This window comes from Mesoplodon densirostris, chromosome 9 (assembly GCF_025265405.1).
Source record: "Mesoplodon densirostris isolate mMesDen1 chromosome 9, mMesDen1 primary haplotype, whole genome shotgun sequence".
Classification (NCBI taxonomy): Eukaryota; Metazoa; Chordata; class Mammalia; order Artiodactyla; family Ziphiidae; genus Mesoplodon; species Mesoplodon densirostris.
In genome coordinates, this window is record NC_082669.1 from 93,343,063 (window position 1) to 93,365,984 (window position 22,922).

The following is a 22,922-nucleotide window of genomic DNA, read 5'->3' on the forward strand; positions in this document are numbered from 1 at the left end:
GTGCTGTGTGGCGCTGGCCGACATCACCGGGCTGGATCAAAGCTGACCCAGAGACCAGCCTTTGGGTCCCACAGGCATAGAGTGTCAGAGGGGGGCCAGCTTTTCTGATGGCCCTTAAATGATGCCAGGTGTGGGAGCCTCACGCCAGGAGCAGCTGCGCCATCCTTAGCCAAGCTGAAAGCCAGCTGCCCTAAGGCCCCCAAGGAAGCAATGGATCTGGAGCACAGTCCCTTTCTGAGAGGGCTCACTGTGTGGGACCAAGAAAACGACTTCCCCTCTGCCTTGCAAAGTATCATGTGGGCAACTCTTCTGGGTTGATCAGAGCTGATCTGGATTCTGAATGCAATCTCTTGCATCCTCTTGTATGGCGGCCAGTCTTAGGCGCCACTGTTCTCTGTTACGATACAAAGCTTTGGGTGCACTCCTGTACCCAGTTTCTAGTCATCTCTAAGTTATGTGTTTTTCAGCGTAGGTTGATGGGTCTCCGCTTTTTCCCATCACAGCATATCCGAGGGATTTCAAACCTTCCCTTAGTGAACTCTAGGTCTCATGACGCCTGAGACTGTCACCTAGAGAGGGGAGGGTGCCCATCCTGGGGCCTTGGAGAGGTTGTGTTAGAATTTAAGAGGCACGTCTAACTTTCAGAGGCACTCCTGGGGTGGAGTGAGGCAGGAAATGACTGGTAAATGCCATCGGTCACATACAGTTCAGGCTCTTCGTAAGAAAACTTAAGTCCTTCTTTGTAGTTTATAACAGTTGTGTCCAACTCACAGCGTGTCAAGTTGCAAGTGTTAACTAGAAGCCTGGGGTTCCTGCAGCCATAGCTTGGTTGGGACCAAACTCCACAGAGTGGGTGGGGCCCAACGACTGTTGGCTTCTCCAGTCAGCGATGCCAAGGGTCTTCGGCTCCCCTAAGAAAGGCTTTCTGTTCTCCCCTCACGCCTGGGGGGTTGTCTGTACCCTACTTCCACCCCTCAGTTCATTTATCAGACTACCATTTGTCTCCACTGTATACCATTGCCTTCTTCCCACTTCTAGAGAGTAAAATGGAGCCAGCAAGGAAGAGCCACATGGGGGGATTGGCCAACACTTGGACCAGGGTTTCAAACATTGGTCTAGTGACCCTGGGCCCAGGGTGCTCTGACAGCCAGATGAGTGTTAGGACTGCAGAGGAGGGTTCTTAGGTGCTACACACTTGAACTTACCCCTCAAATACCAGAAGATTCTGGGGGGATACTGAAGTCTGCTAAGTGGCTGTTAAATCACTAACTGGACAGTAGACATCACACACGTGATTTAGTGGCCCATGTGAGCCTGGAGAAAAGAGTCCAGGGATTTCCCTGGTGGTCCAGTGGCTAAGACTCTGTGCTCCCAATGCAGGGGCCCCGGGCTTGATCCCTGGTCAGGATCCCATGTGCCACAACTAAGACCCTACTGTCCAGATAAATAAATACATATTAAAACAAAAATTAAAAAAAAAAGAAAGGAGTCCAATGCCGTTTTCCTGCTGTTTAGCCCTGGAATGTCCATCTACAGTCTACAGTCAAATTGCAACCAGAAATGTCCAGAGATCTCCCTCCAGACCTCCAGTGTGTAATGATCCAGGGTGATTCCCATATCCTGACCCTTCATCATTCCCATGCTGACATTTCCATACATTTTTATGGAAGTTGACAATTGAAAGTGAAGTCAGAACAAAAGAAGGGAGATAAGATTTACAAAAGATAAACAAAAGAAGGTAAAGACAAGATAAACAAAAGAAGGGAGATAAGATTTACAAAAGATAAACCAAAGAAGGTAAAGACAAGATAAACAAAAGGGAGATAAGATTTACAAAGGATACATTTACAAAGGATACATAGATTTACAAAGGATACACAGAAGGAAGAGTAAGAAAAGAGAGGGAGAGAAGGGAGAGGTCAAACAGTAGGAGGGTGGTGATAGAGAAGGAGACAAGGAGGGAGAGAATTACCGGGGGAGGGGAGGGGGAGGCAGGAGGAAGCTGCCCGGCGGTACTCACGTGTTGTGGAGCACACACCAGCCACAGTGGGGATCGCCTGAGCCCAGGCACTCGCCGCAGCTCCGATACTGACCGCAGGACTCCACAGGGACTCTGGTGAGCTAGGACAAGACCACATAGGAGACGGGGGTCAAGATTTTGCAGAACACCCAGTAGTTCATCAAGAAGTCAGGCCACCTCCCTGGTGGCGCAGTGGTTGGGAGTCCGCCTGCCGATGCGGGGGATATGGGTTCGTGCCCCGGTCTGGGAGGATCCCATATGCCGCGGAGCGGCTGGGCCCGTGAGCCATGGCCGCTGGGCCTGCGCATCCGGAGCCTGTGCTCCGCAACGGGAGAGGCCACAACAGTGAGAGGCCCGCATACAGCAAAAAGAAAAAAAAAAAAAAAAAAAAAAGAAGTCAGGCCATCCTATCAGGTGTATCATCCAAAACCGTGTAGAAGCAGGAAGGGGCCTAGAGCCCCAGATCCGAAAGGGATCCTATTTGAGCAGGTGGCCCGTAAGCATCGCGGGGAGACAACCAACTGCTATTTTCTGGGAATAGACTCCACAGGATTCATAGCACATTGTTATCAGAGATATTTATAACATGTACACTTAAATTTTCCCACCACCCAAACCCCCAAATATCTCTACAGACGTGCCATTCATCACATATTTATCTCTTATCAATGTAATGAACTCAAATGCTTCTTCTTTCTCCGTTCTTGTTTCTCTTTTGCCTTAAAGTGTTTTGCCCCTTCCCAGAACTTCTCCTTCAGGTTTCATCCTTTCTGTGGTTCCAGAGAGCACTGAACCCAAGTCCAAGACCCTTTTCTCTCTCTCTCGTTAACAAGGTGTAATCCACTCGCTTTGTAGATGACACTTGCTCACTCTCTCTTTCTCATAATGTTGGCCAACTGGCTCATAAAGTTGTTCACGCTGGTGCTTTCAAAGAGCAGCTGTTGCTATTTCTCTTCCTACCCACACTCTTTTCATGACTAGAGGCTTCCTCTCCAACCACAAAACTTTATCTTAGCTTTCACCAGCAGCTTGTTAATGTAAAATGTTCCACATGACATTTCTGTTTAGCCCAAATGCTTCAATTTCCTGCATACTCCTAAAGATCTTCGGAATTTCTTTGTTCTCCAATGTAGCTTTGCCCTGATGTCTTTTGACATGATTTCTCAGGGCCCGAGACATAGGAGGTACTTAATAACGATACATAGGATCAAATGGAATTTTAATTTTCTTCCTATAGCCTTTGTCTGTCTTCTCCACTTTTGCCAGTTTCTTCTTCACAAAAGGTTTTGGGGTGTTTTTTTTTTGTAATCATTCTTTTCCATTTGGGGTACCTTTTTGTCTCAATGGAGGACTTCTTAGCTAATCTTTCAGCTTGAGCTAAGAGAGTTTGATGTGGTCGTCCTTTTTAATTTCTTGCCATCAGACCGTAGACACGAAGAAGTATAAATCACGCTGACCTGGCCAAGCCTCCGTGCTTCATGAGCAAATGCAGAGGCCATGTTTTCCCTGCTGCTTCGTGGTCTGCCTCCATAAAATTATGTACCACTTGGCAGGGGCTACTTGTAACTCGTGCACACGCAAACTGGCACCAGAGTCTGCTCAATTAGTCTCGAAGCTCTCTTTTGGAATTAATTAAGAATTAATTATTATTTTCAAATCCCACATGATTCCTTTTTCCTCTCCACCTTAATTTTCTTCTTCCCTTTATATATCTCTTCTGTTTTCTCAAGTGCCCATTGAGTGATCTTAATGACCACTGTGTATTTTTACTTCTTCCAAGGTACCTTTTAGCTTCCTGCTCCTGTTCCTATGGCTTTGCCCTTGGCCTTGGTGGCCCTTTCTCCACATTCTCAGATGTCTTTTTGCACATTTGGAATTTTATCTTTCCTTTTATTACTGCTCATGCAATCAGCCTGGGCCATGCCTTGGCCCTGCCTATATACAACCTTCCCATTTTTGTAATTGGTCCTGACAGTCAAACTCTTGCAAATTACCGCCGCCCCCCCCCGCCACCCTGGACTGTACACACAGTCAGGAACCGACCCTCCTCCTGTTACCTCTTTAATTGCCTTCCCTACCCCTTAAATGGGCACAGACACGCTGGTCATGTGAGCATATAAATAATGGTGCCCAAAGTAGCCTGACACCTAGGAATTCATGAGTGGTAACGAGGTCTACAGTTACTTTCAATATTTCCAAAAGCCTAATGAAAATTGGATTGTTGCTATCTTCTGTTTGTTTGCATACTCTGTGATGTATTTCCCATACTAAAAATAGGAAATATATTATTACTTAATAAATAGTTTGTTTAGTGGCAAAAATCTTTCAAAACTTGATGCCTAGAGCTGAAAAAAGTAATAAAAGGGGCCAAAGATGATGAAAGTTGGTAACATAAGTACATAATAATGTTTTCATATGTTCCGGCTGCTTGTCTAGCACTCCATATTTTGCACAGGCTTAAAGAGGAAATCATGGCTTGTTCAAGCAAAAGCATTTTCTTGGTCTGAACTTAATATCCTCCCTGGTTTCTCCCAGTGACATGTTCTATAATCTGTCTCCGACGGCCGTGCCATGGGGTTCTGTGGTGTATGACACAAAGAGAGCCAGCTGCTGGCTAAACCTGAACTTCTCCAAAGCCTTTGCATTCAGATTTCTAAAAATAGCTTGCAACTGGCATTTAATAATGCCAATACCTGGAACTGTAAAGCCCTTCGTCTCTCGATTTTAAACAAGAGTCATTTTCATTTGGTTGGAAACAGTGTAGGAGCCTGCAGAGCTGGGCTTAAATTCTAACTTCACCATTTACTGGCAATGAGATCCTATTGTCTCTGAGTCCCATTTTTTCTCATCTTCAACATGGAGATAAAAATCCCCCTCGGGCTTCCCTGGTGGCGCAGTGGTTGAGAGTCCGCCTGCCCATGCAGGGGACACGGGTTCGTGCCCCGGTCTGGGAAGATCCCACATGCCACGGAGCGGCTGGGCCCGTGAGCCATGGCCGCTGAGCCTGCACGTCCGGAGCCTGTGCTCCACAATGGGAGAGGCCACAACAGTGAGAGGCCCGCGTACCGCAAAAAAAAAAAAAAAAAAAAAAAAATCCCCCTTAATTCACAGAGTTTCCCAAAGCACAGATGACCCAAGAGATTTGAAACGGCCTTGTAAATGATCAAGCACATTGCAAGTGACAGTTAACTATTATTGTCATCTTTGTCATTAATACCCATTCTTCCTTGCATTGCTGCTTTACCTCTCCCCCTCGTCACCCGAAACTGCTCTTCCGAGCCCTCATGAGCTTGGTCAGGAGTTTAACGCCTGGAAGAGCTTTTCTCCTTTATTACCTTGATCACATCATTTCCTCCTTGAACTGGGATGTCTGCCCCTAAACCATTCACTGCTTCCTCTTGGCCCAACTTCCTCGACTTATTCAGGGCTTTTACCACCTACAGTTGGTAAAACCTACTTTTCTTTGCTTTTCATCAGGGTGGATCCCTGTTGGACAGGGATATAAGTCCTGGGAAGTTATTATGCTACCCAACTTCCTTTCACCTTTTCTTATAGGCTCTTTCTATCTGTATGTTCAGTCATTTTTTATTACTCTTCTGAAATTTATCTAGGTTTTCTCCATTCTTTTCAAAGCATGGATGCTAAAACCGGGAAACCACCAGGATTCTGACAGTCCATGTAGAAGGCTTACCATCATTTGAAAGCTGGGTGCCACCGCCCCCCTTCACCTTTCCAGGACTTTACCAAAGAAAACCAGGCCCAGGGAAATTTCCAAAGTCCCACCATCAGACAGTATTCTCTGGCACGGCCACGCTTGCCCAGACTGACCCCAAATCTCCCAATCTACTTCATTGCTTTGCCTCACTCCCCATCCCGCACGTAATTCTGGAAAGCATCAGAAATTTGCCTGACACTTTAAATCACTTTTGAAAATTAGATTCAGCCCATCATTTATCTGGGTGCAATTCTTTACCCAAATGGCTCTGCTTACCTTCCACACCTTGCTGGTAAGCTGCACAGGTGGCCAGATGGATTCGGAGCCACCTTGGCGCTGTGATTCTCTCTCCCCAGATACCTAGATCCTCCACCCACGCCTTACACCAAGCAAAGCCGGCTCCTCTCCTGACCCTGGAACACAAACCACTCCAGATGCAGAGCCACACGATTAACTGAAAGCACCCAACGCTGATTAAAGTCTTACGCTACAGTGCCAGGCATGCTAATTAGCTGAGTGAGGGAATTCCGACCACAGGAAGAGATGAAAAAAGAAAGTTATGGGGTGGGGGCTTCTGCCTGGAGGACAAATCAGACAGCAATGTGACCTATCTAGAGATGACTGTATCCTAGTGATGGATGGTCTTGGAGACCACAAACAAGTGAGGTCTGTCCCCTGGCCACTGGACTCCAGGAGAGGTGCTGATTGATGCAGCTGCAATAGCTCCCTCACTGCTTCTAGAGACAGGAGCTCCACCACCTCTCAGGACCCCTGTGTGTGCTTACACTGTGCTGGGGGAGAGTGGGTGGGGGGCTTCAGGTAGGGTAGTCTTCCTGGCACATTCTGTCGGCGTTACGCAAAAACCTATTGGGCAGTTTGGCAGTTCCGCAAAAAGTTAAACTTAGAATTTTACCGTATGATCTGGGTACCTTTCTACTTTCTATCTGGGTATCATTCCACTTCTGGGTACCTACCCCCAAAGAATGGAAAGCAGTGACTTGAACTTGTACACCAATGTTCATAGCAATGTTAGTCACAATAGCCCAAAGGTAGAAGCAACCCAAGTGTCATGGACAGATGAATGGATACATAAAATGTGGGATATACATACAATTGAATATTATTCAGCTTTAAAAAGGAGGGAAATTCTGACCCAAACTACCACATGGATGAACCTTGAAAACATTATGCTACGTGAAATAAGCCGGTCACAAAAAGACAAATATTGCATGATTCCACTTATATGAGATCTCGAATGGTCAAATTCATAGAGACAGAAAGTAGAAAGTGGTTGCCAGGGGCTGAGGGAAAGGGAATGGAGAGTTGGTGTTTAATGGGTCCAGAGTTTCAGTTTGGGAAGAAGAAAAGCATTCTGGAGAAGGATGGTGGAGACAGGTGCCGTGCAATGAGAATGCACTTAATGCTACTTAAATGTCAAGGTGGCAAATTCTATGCGATGTGTATTTTACCACAGTAAAAGAAATAATAATAATAAAACAACTATTGGGTAGACATAAGAACACCTATTTCCTTCCCAGCAGCCTGGGTCAAGCAGGAGAAGCTTTCTGTTGGTAGACCGATAACAAATTCACGTGTATGAAATATTCTGAGATCCCTGAGTGAAAAGATAGGCATCGTTACTCTTTTCAATTTAATCTCAAATGGACAAAAAGTGTTCGGGATGAATGTCTCTTATCGTGTGTTGTCATGTAAGTGGATCTCTCACTCTCAAGCTCTGGACCTTCGTTTCCTGATTTGGAAAAAAAATGTCACAGCCTTGTTCTACCCAGAGATGTTCCTCACCTCCCACCCCTTCCAAGAGGCACAGGGGAGGGTCTTGGAATGCACACATTTCCTGTGAGGTCAAATGCCCTTGGTTTTATCAAATTCTCCTGTTACTGCTCAGCTTCTGCATCAGCATTTCTCATCCTTAATTATGACCAGGAGCATCTGTGTGCCCATCTCCATCCCACGTCTCTTTCCCCTTCCATTACCTTTCTGGGAATCACAAGGGTTTGCTTTATCCTTTTGCCAGCAAGGTAAACTTCCCTAAATAATATCGTGTAGCTTTGCCTGGTTTGGAAGTACGCTCAATAGAATCATCACCTCTCCTCCCTCACCTATCCAGCCCCATGACTGAGACCATGAAGTTACAAAACAATGACCTGGGACAGGAAGACAAGGAGTGACTGACCACAGAGCAAAGGAACCCATATAGAAGTGCAACTCATGGCCTTGGCCTTTATAAGCTTTCACTCTGATCAACAGAACCCATTCTCTGCTGGGCCTGGGGCCTGGATGTGTTAAGAATTTTTGCAGTTGCCTTGAGTTCTGGCCCCTACTGTCCAGCCCGTCTGGTTTCCCTGATATTCCGAAAGATGCTTCCCCCTAGCCACAGGGTCCCATTCTGCCTGTTGCCATTAGCGTTCCAAAGGGTACCTGCTGCTCTGCTGATTACATTCAGAAATGTTCCATAGATATAACGTCCAAGTGTCTGTGTGTATCCCTAATTTGTTTAAGCATTTGACGTTCTGGTTGAAATGTGAGTTATTACTCCATCTCTCCTCTTATAACTGGATGCTAATGCTACAGTGGATACACGAAGCCTGATGGCGGGAGTTAATCTAAATGTCCAGAAGACTTCTTAAGTACCCAATCTCCTTCAAAATCGTCAGAAAAGAAAAGAAAAAGAGGCACGATGACGCATTAAGGAACTCCGAGAGGCTGCTGCGGAGCTGTCAAGCCTTGCAGATGCTGTGCCTGGTTCCCACCGTCCCCTGTGCTGTCCTATCCGTCTCCTGTCCCCAGGCACAGGAAGTAGAGTTGGGGAAAGTCAGTCCTTGTCTAGAAAATTATTAACTCAGCAATACGTATGGATCTTAGCATCATGGTCTCAGGGAGCCTCTCAGAGCCCCTCCAGGGGCCTTTCTTTCCTTTGGTGGCCTCTGGTTGCCTCTCCAGGCTTTGTTTCTGCTGACTTGGGGCCAGGCAGGGGTTTGTAGAGCCCTGTCTCCCCATGATGACCTCTAAGCCCTTCACTGCCAGGGCTTGAACTTGTGGTGGCTGAGCACTGGCTTGGGAAGCTGTGTTTATGTCATGTCACTCCAGATGCCTGGAACACTTTCACTCATATCCTCTTTGCTCAGAGGTGGCAGGTATTTCTGAACTTGGCAGACTGGCAAGAGAGGCCGAGGTCAGAAGGCTGGTCATGGGTTATGGCAGACTGTGTTATGAGGCCCAACTCTTCATTTCCCTAAAGTAGCCTCTAACATCCCCATGCCCATCCCTGCCTAGCTTTATGGTGAATGGAGAGGTGGAGTGTACTTCCCACCCCTTGACCTTGGGCTTGGCCTCAGGACTGGATCTGGTCCATGGGATGGCAGCAAGCACAGGGAAAAGGTTTGAGATGTGCCTCTGTGCTTGCCCTTGCCCTCTGTGCTTCTGCCACTGCCACGACGATAGCTTCCCCACGTAGCTACTTCCTCTTCAGCCAAATGAATCCATGTGGAGCAGACCTGAGCCCAACCCACAGACAGGAGATGAGCTCAGCTGGTGCAGCAGCTTGAAGCAGAACCGTCCAGCTTAGCGTAGATCAGCTGACATGCAATGGATCTGAAGGTCCATGAGAATGAGAATCAAGGCTTATTACTGTATGTTACTGAGTTTTGGGGTGGTTTGTTACACAGCGTTTTGGGGGCAATAGCTAACCAATACACAGTTCCTGGGCAGAAAGTCACACCGAAGTGCAAAGGTCCTTTGAAGGGGAGAGGGGAGAAGCTGAATGAGGAGGGGTAAGGTGGCAGTGTGGTAGTTTCTATCCTGAACACCAGACAGGTCTACATAAACACTCAGGTTATATGTATCTGGCACCATCATGGGGAGATTATTAATAACTGTGTCTAACGTGACAAATGAATCTTCCCAGCATCTCCCATGCTGCCCAAACTCGCTATGACCGTAGATCTGTAGCTCTCAGGGAGGCCCAGTCCCTGAGCAAAGTACCAGAAAAGACTCTGGACACAGAATATGGCTCTTCAGATGTTAATATTATCTTAACATTAATTAAGATATATTATATCTCTGCTGACTGGAAGCAGAGATGCTCGCAGGACCCTCTGTCCTGACCTCCTGGCTGTCCCTGTGCCAGGAAGTGATTTTATCTACTTGGCAGCAATAAAACTCCTCAAGAATGATTTGCCTTGAACTTTGCAATTTCTCCTGCTTGGGCTCTGGCCAGGGGGCTAATTCAGTAGGGGCCTCACTTGAGAGCAGACTGCCGTTCAGGGGCAAGGGGAGTAGCAACGGCTGTCACTGTTGTTCCCAGCTGCCTCTAGGCAGGGGTTCTGGGGTCAAGCTCGTGGCTACTCAGAACAGCAAGGACGACAGCCCCAGAGCATGAGGTTTGGGGAGCTGAGGTCCTGAGCTCTAATCCATTCTGGGTGTCTGGGTGACCTTGAACAAATCCTCCCCTCTTCTTTTGCCCTCACTGACTCATTTTCAGATTGGAGGCCCCGGCCTCCTCTGCCTTGGAGAATTGGTCACAAAATACTACTAATACAAATGGTCTGGGAAGCTCTTTGCAAATAAAAAGTAGCAGATGTTGCAGAGGGCTGCAATTTGCTGCTATTAATAAGTATAAATGCCTAATAGGAAGCCAGTTTGCTCTGGGAACTCAGACAGCCAAGGAGTGAGCTTGATGCTGGAATCATCAACATATGCTGCTCCTCATTAGCAAATGGCAGTAGCTGGGCCAGGAGCTCTCAGTGCGATTTCTGCAGTCTCTAGAAATCACCCCATCCTCATGCCTCCTGGTGTGGGCTGTGCCACAATGGCCCGTGTTCCATTTAGCCGGACCCCATGCCAAGCGAGGAGCAATCCCCTTCCCTGCTGCACAGATGGAAAAGCCACAACCCAGAGAGGCTGAGTAGCTTGCCCAAGGTCACACAGCACAGGGCGGTGGCAAAGGTGGAAACTGAAATGAAGCCAGGGCTGAAGCCTGCATCGGGCCAATGCACACTCGACCCCTTGTACACAGGCCAGGGGATTGAGAAACCTCTGGTCACTCCACTGAACGCAAGTTCCCGGGTTGAAAATTCCACAGCACTGGAGGCTGCTGACTGTAAACCAGGAAGGTTTGGCTGAGTTCAGGAGCTGAGGGGCCCCTTCAGGGGGCAAAGAGGTCCATCACTGAGTAGGAGTCCTAAAGAGGGGTTGACAGCAGGTCTTAGTAAGCCCTCCCCTTCCAGGGGGACCCCCTGACTCCTTTAAGCGTGGTTGGGGAGGAAACCGGAGTTTGGAATAGCTTATCTCAGAGCCAAGTAGAAGCAGAGGTTTGGGGGCAAGACAGACCTGGATTTGAATCCTGGATCTGCCACTTCCTCTGTGACTTGGACAGCTTACATCTAAGGACGACAGTAAGGCACCTGAAGGGTTGCTTTGGGGATGCACTGAGATGAGACATATGAACGTGTTGGTGCAACGCCAAGAACAACCCTGTCGTTGCAGCGTCTTTCTCCGATGAAACACCCCCACGAGGGGTGGTGCGAAGCCATCTTCATCCCACCACGCTTGGTGCTCATCCCAGGCACAGCACATGAGAACTAATGAGCAAGAGAGTGAATGCTTGCATGCGTGCATGAATGAATGAATTTGGTTCCTGTCAAGCTCCTACGTAGTCTAAGGACCCCACGGAGATCACTGATTTGACGATCTTGGCTTTCCCCCCAAATCTATCATTTCTGGATTATTGCCACAAGTTCACCTCTTAGTGTAAAGGTCAGATTGGGCTCTCACGCTCACATTCGCACAATGGGCTCAAGAAACCTTGCAAGGTGGGCCAGTCCAGTGCACTTAATAGAGGAGATTGGCCGCCACACCCACATGCTGACCAGAAAGACCCCGCACCCAACATGCGGGTGAGAAGGTGCCCAGGATGGGATGAGTGTTTCACAGAGTTAATAGCAGAAAGGGAAACAATCTAGCTGCTAGTCCCCTCATTTTTCAGGTGAAGCTCAGCTGCTGCAGGGTTTGTTCAAGGCCACATGGCTACTGACACTACTCTTTTGATACCCAATCCCTAGATACAGGCTCCTGCCCAAGACATCCGCTCGTGACCTAGCCCTAAGGACAGGGATGAAGGAGGAGGCGGAGCCCCGGGACTCATACCCCGGGGGGAATGTGAACCTCCCTCCCCAACCCCAAGCCCAGCAGGTGGGAAGGAGCCTTTGTCCCAGGGATCAAAGCACTGCCCCAGGTCCAGTCATCTTTCATCAAGCTCCGCTGACCGACCATGGCCCCATCCAAGCTGGGACTGGGGACCTGCTGGTATGAGTTTCCCAAACTCAGCCTGCTCAAGGGGGTCCTTTGTTCCAGCAGCCAAGAAGCGGGTGGAGGAGGGGCTGGCATGGTGATACCTCTATCCAGGCCCAGCAGCTGAGCCAAGTGAGTTCCGAGGCATATGCCGAGACCCTCTGGCTCGCTGGCACGGCTCTTTGTGGGAAGTGGCAGGGCAGGCCTCCTCCACCCAGCACCCAACCTTCGCTCCGACCGCCTTCTGTCAAGGGCAATGCTGGCAGCATCCCCAGCAATGGTCTGACTGTTCAAACCAAAGAAGGGTTGCGGGCAAATGGCACACTGATGTGAATGAGTGCACAGGGTTTGTGCCCAGACATGTGTGCCTGGTAATAGGGGTGGTGTTTGCATACAGCTATGGGCAGAGGTGCTCTGGACCATAGGAGCAGGTTTGGAAATCAACACGGCTTTTCTTGCAGAATCCCTTTCTGGGTAGGTGGCTCCTTTGTATAGCAAACAAACATCTTCCTTCAAAAAGGAATTCAACCCTGGGAAAAATCATGGTCTCCAAATGAATGGAAACTGACATCCCTCAGCAGGGAGCCTTCTAGGTCCCTTCTCACGCAGCCTGGTGCTGCTGGTTTAGGAAGGAGACAGAGACCACACTTGACCCGAAGAAGCCTAAATCCTCTTCCTCCACCCTCAACCCCTGCCTCAAAGCAGCCAACTAACTCTCACAGACCTATGCGAGCTCCCCTTGTGGGGTCAGGGGTCAGCCTGCTGGTGGGCAAAGTGGAGGGGGTCCTCTGATGTCTGAGTCATCCTTGGATGTAGATCATCTTTGCCCACACGGGCAAATATGACCTTTTCATTAAGAGATGCTGCCCTGAGGGTGTTTTCCAGAGTTCTTCAAATATGAAAGGACAACAGTTAAAATGACAGCGTTTTAAAAGGTTTTCATGCTTTCTGCACTGTCGGCGGGGGTTTAGACTGGCACAACATTTTTGAGGTGTAATTTTGTAGTTATTACTAAAATCTAAAATGACCCAGGAAGTCCTCCTCTTAGAATCTTTCTTGTAGAAATACTAGCACCTGGGTACAGGTGCATGGCTGTGTATTATCACTGTGGCTTTGTATGTGATAATGACTATTTGGAAATAACCTAAAATGTTCATCCTAAGGGGACTGGTTAAATAAATCGTGCTACATCCATACTCTGAGATAAAGCATGTCTGCATCATTGACATGGAAAGATATTCATGACCCATCTTTGAGTTAAAAAAGCAAGTTACATAAACAACAAGGATTTACTGTATAGCACAGGAAATTATATTCGATATCTTATAATAAACTATAATGGAAAAGAATCAAAAAAAGGAATATATATATATGTAGACACACATATATATGTATATATATATATATATATACATGTATAACAGAATTGCTTTGCTTTGCTGTACACCTGAAACTAACACAATATTATAAATCAACTATACTTCAATTTATAAAAGCCAGTTACAGAAAAAGTATATTAAGACTCAATTTTTAGTTTTAAAAGACAACTCTGTAGTTATGTATTTATAATATACAGACACATTTTGGGGCACAGAATAACATCTGGAGTGATAGTAAAACTGCTAACAGTGGTCAACTCTGGGGAGTCTGAATTTTTCACAGACAGGATATAATTAAAAATTTTTTTTGACTTGGGAAATTAAAGTCATTTTCAAAAGATGCTTTAAGCTTTAGTCTTTTAAACCAAGTTAATTAGTCAGCTCCAAATATATTTTAGGGTCAAAGTGTTGAGTTTTCCTTATACCCACTGAGTTCTAACATTTGGGAGTTATGAAAAGGATCCACAACTGATTGGTCTGTCCCTTTTGGCTGCCTCATGATGACCAGCACCCTGCAAGTGTATGGACCCCGAGACATAGAAGAGTTTTCTCCTTGGAAAATTAACTAGCTCATATTGAGTGTAGGGGGCATTTTTGCCTGTGGTCCCCGCATGGGGACCTGGGCCCTAGTCCTAGACCTGCCCCTAACTTGCTGTGGGCAAGAGTCCTTGCTTCTCAGGCTCTCCATTTTCAGATATAACTTGATCTCTATCGCCCTTTCTAGCTGGAAGAGTCCATCATAGTTAAAGGCTAGAAAAGCCTCCAGGAATTTCATTCCAGGATCTTCCCCCGTTTTATTCCATCTTGATAACTTCGTATAATAGGGAGGTTCAGGGCTGCCCCTTCCCTAGTGATCTTGAAAAAGTTAGATGACATCAACCTGAAATATACTTTGTATTATTACCAGAAAGAAAACTACCACAACTTGGGATCACCAACTACAAAACTACCAGTGTTTATTATTATCAGTTCTATCTACTATTCATATAAACAACTGTGGGGTGAGTAAGGGGCTGCAGTGCTCAGGCAAGGTGGCCGCACTGAGCCCAGCCTGACAGTACGAAAAAGGTGCAGGCTTTCTAACCCTGCCTTAGGTTCAAATTCTGGCTCAGCCAACTGTCAAGTGTGTGACTTGGGGACAGTTACTTTACTTTACGTCTCTGAGCCTCGGTGTCCTCATGCATAATGGAAATAAACAAGGTATTCTGCTGTTAGGTGATAATTAGATCCCAGCACAGAGTAAGTAAGGGTTTCGCATGCTTGCCGGGCTTCACGTATTCTAGGCGGCAGAGCGGAGGAGGTAAGGCAGAGTCTCTCACTTGCATCGGCCAGGAGTTGACCCCGCTGGACTCTAGCCGTGGGTCAGCTTGGCTCCATTAGGAGGCTCACTGTCGAGGGGTGAGTGGTGGTGTGCGGGGGTAACTCATTCATTTCACGTTGCCTGCAGCTGGGGAATCTGATCTACATCAGGCTAAGACTCAGAGCAGATATCCCCTTCTGAGATGAGAAGTGGCTGGTCAGAGCTATATTTAGATGGTGACTCAGCGCGCGGTCAGATGTAATTGCTGGTCCGGGATGGGGGTGGAGAGGAGGAGGTGTCTGATCCTGGCCGATGTGTGCCCGCTCTCAGAGGACGTGAGTGGTTTGGCCAGAGGAAGGCCAGGAGCCTCAGCTCTCCTCTGTCTCTGTTCACTCAGGTCTCTGTTACAGCAACCAACAGCCCCTAACGTCAAAACGTCATTGCCAACGACAGACAAACTCAGTAGATGGAGAACCTGGGGGAGGAATCTAGGAGTGGAGAGGCCACCAGGGGCAGGGGGGTCCCCGGGGAGCTGGCAGTACAGCTCTTAGGACTTGGGCTTTGCAGTCTGAGGGGTTGCCACTCGGACTCTAGCTCTACCACTTAATAGCTTGGACAGGCACTTAACATTTTCCAGCGTCCCAAAGGTTATGCAGATTAAATAACATAATACACGTAAAACACTCCACATGGTTCCCGGAGCATCCACACTAAATAAATGGCAGCTATCATTACAGCGATGACAACCACGGCCGATTCACCTTTTGGGTTTACTTCTCTTTCTGGACCAGATAACGGTCTCCTAAGGGAAAAATTCAGCTTTAAATTTAAAGTTCAATTTGAAAGGTTTCCAGGTGTGCCCTTGTGATAGCTGAACATTTCTGCCGGTGGTTACTTTATAAGCAGTGTTAGAAAAGAAGTTTGAACTTGAGAGAAACTATGCTGGGACCTCATGATCTTTCTTATTCCTGACACCCCCAACTTTACTGAGTGACCCCCTGTGGTCCCCAGAACTACAGCCCCCTCCCTATTAATAGGGGTTTGGCTCTACAGCCAGCCCAGAACTTTCCAATCAGTTCCTTGCCTCCTACTCTCCCCTCTCTGGCTTTTCTGATAGGCTTTCCTCTGCCTTTGAATAGCAGAGGGCAGGAAGAGGAGGGAAAACCCCAGTGAATGAATTTTATTGCCCACAGCACCCAGGAAAGTGAGGTGAAGCTAGGAAGCCCTTCTAACTCTGACATGAAATGAGGTCAGGGTTCTCTGGGAACTCCGTGCATTCAGCTTCTCCCCTGACCTCTGCGCACAGGCATAATCAAAACTTGGCTGTGGGTCTGGGACAGGATATCGGGCTGGCTCCTGGCCAAACACAAGCGTCCGTGCTGGCATGTGGGTACGCTGGATGGCATGGCACGTCTGGCAGGCGTGGGTTGGGCAGCGAGGCCCAGCATGGTGGTGCTGGCACAGACTCCAACAGACCCTGCTGTGACAGGGACACGAGGATGCGGCCTCCAGACACGATTCAACACAGGGCATTTGCTGAGTTTGCAAACAAACCCGCAGGACACAGGACTGACACAGCAGCAAGGAAACCAAATGTGACAGTTTAGGGCAGGTAGCATGCCATGAGCAGAATTCACTTACAAAAGCTTTTCTCCTCCATTAAGCCTGCATGGGATGTTGCTGTGAATGTAGCCTGACCTGGACGAGAGTATGAGGGGCGCCAGGGGCTGCTTTTGGTTGTACGACTCCCTTGCAAGTGCCCCACGTCACCATTTGCTGAGCGTGGACTGCCCTCCGGAAACCTTACAACTCAAGGGGAGAATCAGGGCATGTAGTAAGTGCTCGGGAGGAGGGGCAGGTAGGGAAGCAGGGTCTAGACCAAGTGGCTCAAACCTAGCTGCACATCAGAATCAACTGTAGAGCAATCCCACTCCTGGGCATATATCCGGAGAAAACCATAATTCAAAAAGATACATGCACCCCTATGTTCACTGCAGCACTATTCACAATAGCCAAGACATGGAAACAACCTTAATGTCCACCAACAGATGAATGGATACAGAAGATGTGGTACATATATACATTGGAATGTTACTCAGCCATAAAAAAAGAATGAAATAATACCGTTTGTAGCAACATGGATGGACCCAGAGATTAGCATACTAAGTGAAGTAAGTCAGACAGAGAAAGACAAATATCATATGATATCACTTATATGTGGAATCTAAAAAGATGATCCAAATGAACTTATTTACAAAACAGAAACAGACTCACAGACTTCAAAAACAGAATCAACTGTAGAGCTTTTAGAAAATGCTGATGCCCAGGCCAAGCTCAGACCAGCGAAATCAGAATTTCCAGGAGCTGAGCATCTGTACTTTCTCAAAGCTCTATACTTCTCCCTCCTCGTCCCCCACCAATGACCCCGATGATGGGCTGGGTTTGGGATGACTGGCTTTGGCCACGGGAGAAAAGGAGCTGGGATCTAAGGATGATGTATTTCTGCCCTGGAGTCTGAGAGACGCAGAAGGTCGAAGGCTCCCAGAACACAGAGACAGGTGGAATGGGCATCACATAATACCAGACCCCTGCACTTGGCTTTGCAATTTATAAAGCAATCCCACAGGTATGACTGTGTGTGACCCCCCACCATAACCTGGCAAGGTAGCCAGGTCAGGGATGACAGTCTCCATTTTACAGCTGGGGATGCAGGTTGGAAGCGGTTAAGCGACTTGCTCAAGGTCACATAGCCAGTGAGCGGCAGAGCTGGGCTCTTATGAGTCCATGACCTCCGACTGCTTCAGGGCTGGTCCAGCCTCCCTCCTCCACTGGAATCCCCTCTCTTGCAGGGGCCAAGTGGCCACAACTCCCCTGTGAGGAGCAGCAGCCACTGCCTGAGCCAGCTGCAAACATCATGGAAACTGATGAAGGCAGAATTGGGTTGGAAGGCCTCATCTAAATATCTCTTAGAATCATTCTTTGGCCGGCTTGTTTCCATAGCAAGATTTGTGTCAACGTACACGACTCATATCTCCAAATAAGGCTTCTATCATCTCAGGCTGGGTAGGATGCGAGACCATCGGTCTGTGTGGCACGATGTCACCCTGGCAGGAGCTGTAGGGTATGGTGTGCCTGACTTCACGAGACTTTACCAATTATGGAATTGTTTCACTGGCTGCAGACTTCAGAACTGGCTCATGTCCTAGGGCAGCTGCTCCTCAGGGCTCAGCCGTGAATCCATGTCCTGTCTTGGGGCCCAGGGGTGTAGTCTGGGAGTGTAGAGCAGCCTGAGCCCATGGATCGGCCAATACATCCAGAGAAGGTGAACTTCACGCTGCTGGCAGCATGCTAGGACCGGGTGGGCAGCCTGTTCTGACCCAGAGTCGCTCTCAGTTGCTGAGTTGTAGCCCTAGAGACCTGAGGGAACACTGTGGGCTGGTTTTCCTAGGCTATGCTCTGAGTGACCTTCGCAGCTGTGCCGAGGAATAAGTCCGACCCTGCAGGCTCTCTGTAGAAGGCGAGGTCTGGGAGGGTCCATCCTGGTCTTCTGTGCTGTTCAGCTGGTCCTGTCAACTCAGCTTCCTCAACAGAGGGCAGATCCAGCAAAACCATGGATACCCACAGGCATCCTTGCCAGCACAGGCTTCATCAATCCACCTCTTTGGGGTGGAGGGTGCAGCTGGAGAGGAGGGCATTTAAGGCAGAAAAGTTGATGAGAAAGCTCCCCCACGGGGGTCCTACATAGTCTCTGCAAGAGCCCCGGCCCTTGAGTCTTGTTCACTTAGATTCAGCAAAGCCTGAGGGGTCTCCCACCCTCACGCTTCTCTGTCCATGGCTCCTTCAAGGAGTGAAGGGAATATGAAAACAGTACAAACCCAAGAGCGCCATGTCCAAAAGAGGAAGGCTGGGGGCAGAATGAAGGTCAGGACCAGTAACACCACAGGGGGGAATGGTCAGCTCCCCCTTGCCGGCTCCTCCCACTTCAACATCACCCCCATCCCATGTGATTCTCTCTCTTTTTCTCCCTTTCACTTTCTCATAAATTGCCTGGCAGGATCACTCACTCATCCTTCTGCATGAATGAGCTCTCCCTGGTGGCGGCTGCTGAAGCCTGGGTCCTGGGAGCAGAGTGGGGACAGGAGTGAGAGCCCTGTGTTCCCAATGCCCCCAGGAGTGGGGGCCCTGCTGGACCACAGCCTCCACCTTTGGAACCTACTTTTTCTCCTTTTTCTCCCATCTCCTCCTCCCTGTGCCCTGTGACCAGTGTCCTGGTGACTCTCATGTGCATGACTGTATGAGCTGAAGCTTTGACTTGCTGGGATACTTTAAACAAGTACCCACACCCACCCAGAGCACAGCCCCAAGAAAACCCATGGGGAAAAGAGAAAGGTAGCTATAAAAGCATGGCTTGGCTGCTCAAACCTAATACAAGGACTCAAGAATCCCAGCGTTGGGTGAGACCTTCAGGCCACCTAATCCTGCCTTCTATTGGATGCAAGCACATAGCCAGTTATTCAATGTGTTTGCCGGTTACACCCCATTCGAGGGACAAATGATAAGAGTAGTACACGGCATTAAACATAATCAGACGTGACTTATGAAAGAGTTTGACTCAGCATTAAACTGTGCTTATCTGTACTGGGGCCCTAATTGGTTGCTCGTGTACCATGATAATTTACTCATAATTACAAAAACAGAGGACTGGGAGCATTCCTTACGTTTCTTGGTTACTCAGCCTTTTAAAGAAGCCCCGGGGGTGTCTTCAAGATGGTGGAAGAATAAGACGTGGAGATCACCTTCCTCCCCACAAATACATCATAACTACATCTACATGTGGAACAACTCCTACAGAACACCTACTGAACGCTGGCAGAAAACTTCAGCCTTCCTAAAAAGACACCCTCAGGCGACCTACATGCAGAGGTGGGACTAAATCCAAAGCTGAACCCCAGGAGCTGCATGAACAAAGAAGAGAAAGGGAAATCTCTCCCAGCAGCCTCAGGAGCAATGGATTAAATCTCCACAATCAACTTGATATAACCTGCATCTATGGAATACCTGAATAGACAATGAATCATCCCAAAATTGAGGTGGTGGACTTTGGGAGCAACTGTAGACATGGGGTTTGCTTTCTTCATCTAATTTGTTTCTGGTTTTATGTTTATCTTAGTTTAGTATTTAGAGTTTATTATCATTGGTAGATTTGTTTATTGATTTGGTTGCTCTCTTCCTTTATATATATATATATATATATATAGATAGATATATTTTTTCCTTTTTCTCTTTTTTTGAGTGTGTATGTTTATGCTTCTTTGTGTGATTTTGCCTGTATAGCTTTGCTTTTGCCATTTGTCCTAGGGTTCTGACTGTCCATTTTTTGATTTTTTTTTTTTTTTAGTATACTTTTTAGCACCTGTTATCATTAGTGGGTTTGTTTTCTGGTTTGGTTGCTCACTTCCGTCTTTCTCTCTTTAATTACTTTTTTATTTTTAATAATTTTTTTCTATTTTAATAACTTTATTTATTTATTTATTTTTCTCCATTTGCTTCTGAGCCGGGTGGCTGACAGGGTCTTGTTGCTATGGACAGGTGTCAGACCTGAGCCTCTGAGGTGGGAGAGAGAGTTCAGGACACTGGTCCACCAGATACTTCCCGGCCCCACGTAACGTGCAACAGCAAAAGCTCTCCCAGAGATCTCCATCTCAATGCTAAGACCAAGCTCCACTCAACGACCAGTAAGCTACAGTGCTGGACACCCTATGCCAAACAACTAGCAAGACAGGAACACAAACCCACCCATTAGCAGAGAGGCTGCTTAAAATCATACTAAGGTCACAGACACCCCAACACACCACAGGACGCGGTCCTGCCCACCAGAAAGACAAGATCCAGCCTCATCCACCAGAATCCAGGCACCAGTCCCCTCCACCAGGAAGCCTACACAACCCACTGAACCAACCTTACCCACTGGGGGCAGACACCAAAAACAATGGGAGCTACAAACCTGCAGCCTGCGAAAAGGAGACCCCAAACAGTAAGTTGAGCAAAATGAGAAGACAGAGAAACACACAGCAGATGAAGGAGCAAGGTAAAAGCCCACCAGACCAAACAAATGAAGAGGCAATAGGCAGTCTACCTGAAAAATAATTCAGAATAATGATAGTAAAGATGATCCAAAATCTTGGAAATAGAAAGGAGAAAATACAAGAAACGTTTAACAAGGACCTAGAAGAGCTAAAGAGCAAACAAACAATGATGAACAACACGATAAATGTAATTAAAAATTCTCTAGAAGGGATCAATAGCAGAATAACTGAGGCAGAAGAATGGACAAGTGACCGGGAAGATAAAATAGTGGAAATAACTACCACAGAGCAGAATAAAGAAAAAAGAATGAAAAGAATTGAGGACAATCTCAGAGACCTCTGGGACAACATTAAATGCACCAACATTCGAATTATGTGGGCCCCAGAAAAAGAAGAGAGAAAAAAGGGGACTGAGGAAGTATTTGAAGAGATTAGAGTTGAAAATTTCCCTAATATGGGGAAGGAAAGAGTCAAGTCCAGGAAGTGCAGAGAGTCCCATACAGAATAAATCCAAGGAGAAACACGCCAAGACATATATTAATCAAATATCAAAAATTAAACACAAAGAAAAATATTAAAAGCAGCCAGGGAAAAGCAACACATAACATACAAGGCAATCCCCATACAGTTAACAGCTGATCTTTCAGCAGAAACTCTGTAAGCCAGAAGGGAGTGGCAGGGCCTATTTAAAGTGATGAAAGGGAAAAAGCTACAACCAAGATTACTCTACCCAGCAAGGATCTCATTCAGATTCAATGGAGAAATTAAAACCTTTACAGATAAGCAAAAGCTAAGAGAATTCAACACCACCAAAGGAGCTCTACAACAAGTGCTAAAGGAACTTCTCTAGGCAGGACACACAAGACAAGGAAAAGAACTACAATAACAAACCCAAAACAATTAAGAAAATGGTAATAGGAACATACATATCGATAACTAACTTAAATGTAAATGGACTAAATTCTCCAACCAAAAGACATAGATTGGCTGAATGGATACAAAAACAAGACCCATACGTATGCTGTCTACAAGAGACCCACTTCAGACCTAGGGACACATACAGACTGAAAGTGAGGGGACTGAAAAAGATATTCCATGCCAACGGAAATCAAAAGAAAGCTGGAGTAGCAATTCTTATATTAGACAAAATAGACTTTAAAATAAAGACTATTACAAGAGAGAAAGAGGGACACTACATAATGATCAAGGGATCAATCCAAGAAGATATAACAATTGTAAATATGTATGTATGCACCCAACATAGGAGCACCTCAATACACAAGGCAAATGTTAACAGCCATAAAAGGGGAAATTGACAGTAACAAAATAATAGTAGGGGACTTTAAAACCCCACTTTCACCAATGGAGAGATCATCCAGAATGTAAATAAATAAGGAAACACAAGCTTTAAATGATACATTAAACAAGATGGACTTAATTGATATTTATAGGACATTCCATCCAAAAAACAGCAGATTACACGTTCTTCTCAAGTACTCATGTATCATTCTCCAGGATAGATCATATCTTGGGTCACAAATCAAGCCTTGGTAAATTTAAGAAAATTGAAATCATATTATGTATCTTTTCTGACCACAATGCTTTGAGACTAGATATCAATTACAGGAAAAAAAATCTGTAAAAATACAAACACATGGAGGCTAAACAATACACTACTAAATAACCAAGAGATCACTGAAGAAATCAAAGAGGAAATAAAAAAATACCTAGAAACAAATGACAATGAAAACAAGATGGCCCAAAACCTGTGGGATGCAGCAAAAGCAGTTCTAAAAGGGAAGTTTATAGCAATACAATCCTACCTCAAGAAACAGGAATCATCTCAAATAAACAACCCAACCTTACACCTAAAACAAATAGAGAAAGAAGAACAAAAAAAAACCCAAAGTTAGCAGAAGGAAAGAAATAAAGATCAGATCAGCAATAAATGAAAAATATATGAAGGAAATGATAGCAAAGATCAATAAACCTAAAAGTTGGTTCTTTGAGAAGATAATCAAAATTGATAAACCATTAGCCAGATTCATCAAGGAAAAAAGGAGGAAGACTCATATCAATAAAATCAGAAATGAAAAAGGAGAAGTAACAACTG

The 22,922-nt window shown here is 46.6% G+C and overlaps 1 protein-coding gene across 3 annotated transcripts in view; it reads right to left on the reverse strand.

The window, feature by feature from the left end:
• Positions 1-22,922, reverse strand: part of PLXNA4 (plexin A4) — a 627,343-nt gene that overhangs the window by 109,862 nt on the left and 494,559 nt on the right. For all 3 annotated transcript variants that reach the window (XM_060108908.1, XM_060108911.1, XM_060108910.1), the window contains exon 5: positions 2,021-2,121. In XM_060108908.1, coding sequence (XP_059964891.1) covers positions 2,021-2,121 — 101 coding nt within the window. The remainder of the gene's footprint in view (positions 1-2,020; positions 2,122-22,922) is intronic.